This window comes from Morone saxatilis, unplaced genomic scaffold, assembly GCF_004916995.1.
Source record: "Morone saxatilis isolate NCDOM2014 unplaced genomic scaffold, NCSU_SB_2.0 Contig18, whole genome shotgun sequence".
NCBI lineage: Eukaryota > Metazoa > Chordata > Actinopteri > Moronidae > Morone > Morone saxatilis.
The window spans coordinates 7,519,975-7,523,006 of NW_023339740.1; the positions used below are offsets into that span (position 1 = coordinate 7,519,975).

Below are 3,032 nucleotides of genomic sequence, written 5' to 3' on the forward strand. Positions count from 1 at the left end.
AATTGTACATAAACTCTTTCTAATTACCAAACAAGGACTAAATAAGGGGTAATACATTTCATTTAGTCTATTAATTTATTCAGGATGACCTGTGTGCCGCCGCACACTGTAAATTGTGAATCAATTTTATAGACCAGGACACATCTACACCGAAATGAGAAATCTGTGGTCTTATCTATAGGTTCACTTAATATACTGTCTTTCAGTTAAAAATTGTCAGTGGTATTATTACCAGCAGGGACTATACCCACTCCTATTCAACATAATATGTTGATTAAGTGGCCCAGGCACACAATCTGTGCTTTTGCTGAATTTTGATCCCGTCACCCAAATCCCACTTCCCTGCTCTCCAGGGAGGATCAACGATGAGGAGATCCACGCTGGACAAAGAATGAGTATTTGGTGTTGAGTGCTGGATATAAAATATGCGAGCATGACAGTGGAAAGGTCAGTCCCATGGAGAAGGGCGGGATAGAGAGGGTTTAGAAAGGCCATTATTTCCCTGTGGAAGCTGGGTGACAAAATCTAAGTTGAGAGCCGCTGAGTGGGCGCCAGGGGAAATACCAGGTTCGATCTCTGCTCCCTGGAAACACCCACAAGGCTTCGCTTTCACTCCACAAACATGGAAACTGAACTTGAATCTGTGACTGTCAAAATATTTCTACCATTTCTGCTTTGAAGAGGATCTTTTGCTATTAAGCAGTGCTCCGAACCCACATGCAGTATTTTCAGTTAAACAATAAAGACATGGGAAAAAAGTGGGAATAAAAGGAGAAGAAGAGACATACTTAAGAGCCTTTATCTGCTCAGGTTCTAGTCTGTCTGTTCAGTAGTTTACCTCAAATTTCTTGACGATGCTGGCGAAGGCCAAGTTGTTCCTGCAGCTCTCCTCCAGCAAGGACATGCTGCGATCATACTCTGAGATATAGGTGTCAAATACCCCAAAGTCCTCCCGACGTGACAGGATCACATCTACTACCCTTTGGCTCTCCTCCCTGCACAGAAAGGAAAATCAGAGATTACGTGCATGGCACATCTGGATCTTAAGTTATTAGAGAAACAAGCTCAGCTAATGTTAGCAGCAGCTCAGCTGGCAGGCCCTCCGGGACGTCCTTTGTCTGCAGAACAGTGTTGGAAAAACACTGAATTTTAAGACGCTGACTTCAATGACGTTGGTAAAGACAATGATTCCCAGAAATTACATATTTTAGTTTAAGAATGAAAAAAGTACACCACCAGGTTAGGATGGATTTTTTAAAGGACAGAAAAGTTGAATAATGTTAAAACCTCACAAAAAAACACTCAATGGTTAAAGAATGACCTCTGGAATTATTATATGCATTTTTAAGCAGGGTTGGGATAGTGTAGAGTAATTATTGTGACCTCAGACTAAAATGAATGATGACCACACTCTCTACTGTTTACTTTTCATCCATTCTGCATTAGTCTGTTTCAACTCTGTGTGTATTGTGTTACATTTGTGAAATACACTATATGAAAACTGTAGTCTACAATAATGGACCAGAGCATAAGCAACGGTAATATCCATGGTGTTACTTACCACAGACTGATGCGGTCCTCCAGCTCGGTAAGGATGCTGCTGTGGAGGGTGTAGACCTGGGGGAGCATGCCCAATATCTCCCCTAACCTCTGCTCCTCCAACACAGGCTCACCTCCCTCACCCTCCGCCTCTATCACTGCTGACCTAAACTCCTGCAGAGAGGAAAACAGGATTTGTGAGGAGAAGACAAAAGTGTGGGGCAAAAAACAGCGTAAAAGGGAGAGGAATGGAGGAAATGGTAGTTAGGGTGAAAGGAGGAAGGGAGGGAGAGCAGGAGAAATGAAAAGGCACTGAGGAATGAGGAATGAAGAAGGGGAGAAAAATGGAAGGAAGGAAGGTCAGATGCTCCTAAACATCCTTCCTGCCACCCTCCCTTCAAATCACCTCAGTGCCTTCCCGCCACTTTGGGTTCTGTCCAGGCATTCAGGAAAGGCGGCGCTGCTAGCACAAGAGTTACACACCAGGTGTTGTTGCATAATGACCTTGGTGCTCAATGACACAAAGCTGTTTTGTACATACTCCCCACTTTTCATTTCTCTGTAGACAAGAACCTAAAAACTCACTGATATACAATGAATTCGGGTCCATTGAAGTACATTCAGCACACATAAAACATAAGCAACAGGCATTAATAGCTGCGGTGTCAGTGACTAAGAGGACTAATATAAGGAGTTATGGCATATGGGAGTGAAAAAGCAGGGGAGAGGTGATTCATCTACTCAGCAAATGAAGACAAAAAACTAGATGAAAGTAGGGGAATCGTTAGGAGGTGTCAACATGCTTAAAAAAATCTCACTCTCCTCAGTGGGCAAAGCTGTCTGGCAAACATCATATATAAAGCCTCTGTGTGTCTGTAAGGGATAAGTGTCCGGAGCCCATCTATTCCAGTTCTAAGTAAAGCACAGACATAAAACAAACAGAGTTGTCCCAGTCGGCCGCAAGATAATGTAGTGACACTGGGTGCTTCAGAACATGCCGTTCATCATGCACAATCGATCGCATATGAGTTAACATTCATCACGCCTGCCGGGGAGAAGAACAGCTACTTTAACGGCTCTGGTTGACTCGGTCTCCCAGGTTACACACAAACACACGCACACTCAGATCCATGAATGTAAGGAGCTTTACTCTCCATTTCACTGGCCCACCTTATCCCTATTTTCCTCACGTAAGGCAGGTCAAGAAGCAACATTAAGCAGTTGGTTGAGCAGCCAGTCATGCTCGGTCATAACTCAGCACGGAGAATCTGTTCAGAGTTCACAGGTTACCACCAGCGAGAAAAAGTAATAACTCTGAGCTTCATATGTTGAAGCTGTTATAGGGAAAGTCTTTTAGAAGAAGAGCAGGGCCTCCCTTCCTATGTGGAGACAGGGTCTGGAAATTCTTTGTATTCTTGTTATTACTTATCAAACCATGGAACAATAGCTCATGTGTGCCTCTCACTTAACGCTGCTCCCCCCCCCCCCCCCCC

At 43.8% G+C, this 3,032-nt stretch overlaps 1 protein-coding gene across 2 annotated transcripts in view; it reads right to left on the reverse strand.

Moving 5' to 3' along the window:
* Window positions 1–3,032, reverse strand: part of fgd5a (FYVE, RhoGEF and PH domain containing 5a) — a 29,962-nt gene that overhangs the window by 12,955 nt on the left and 13,975 nt on the right. For both annotated transcript variants that reach the window (XM_035661553.1, XM_035661552.1), the window contains exons 6-7: window positions 1,562–1,713; window positions 839–995 (exon numbers count right to left, since the gene is read on the reverse strand). In XM_035661553.1, coding sequence (XP_035517446.1) covers window positions 839–995; window positions 1,562–1,713 — 309 coding nt within the window. The remainder of the gene's footprint in view (window positions 1–838; window positions 996–1,561; window positions 1,714–3,032) is intronic.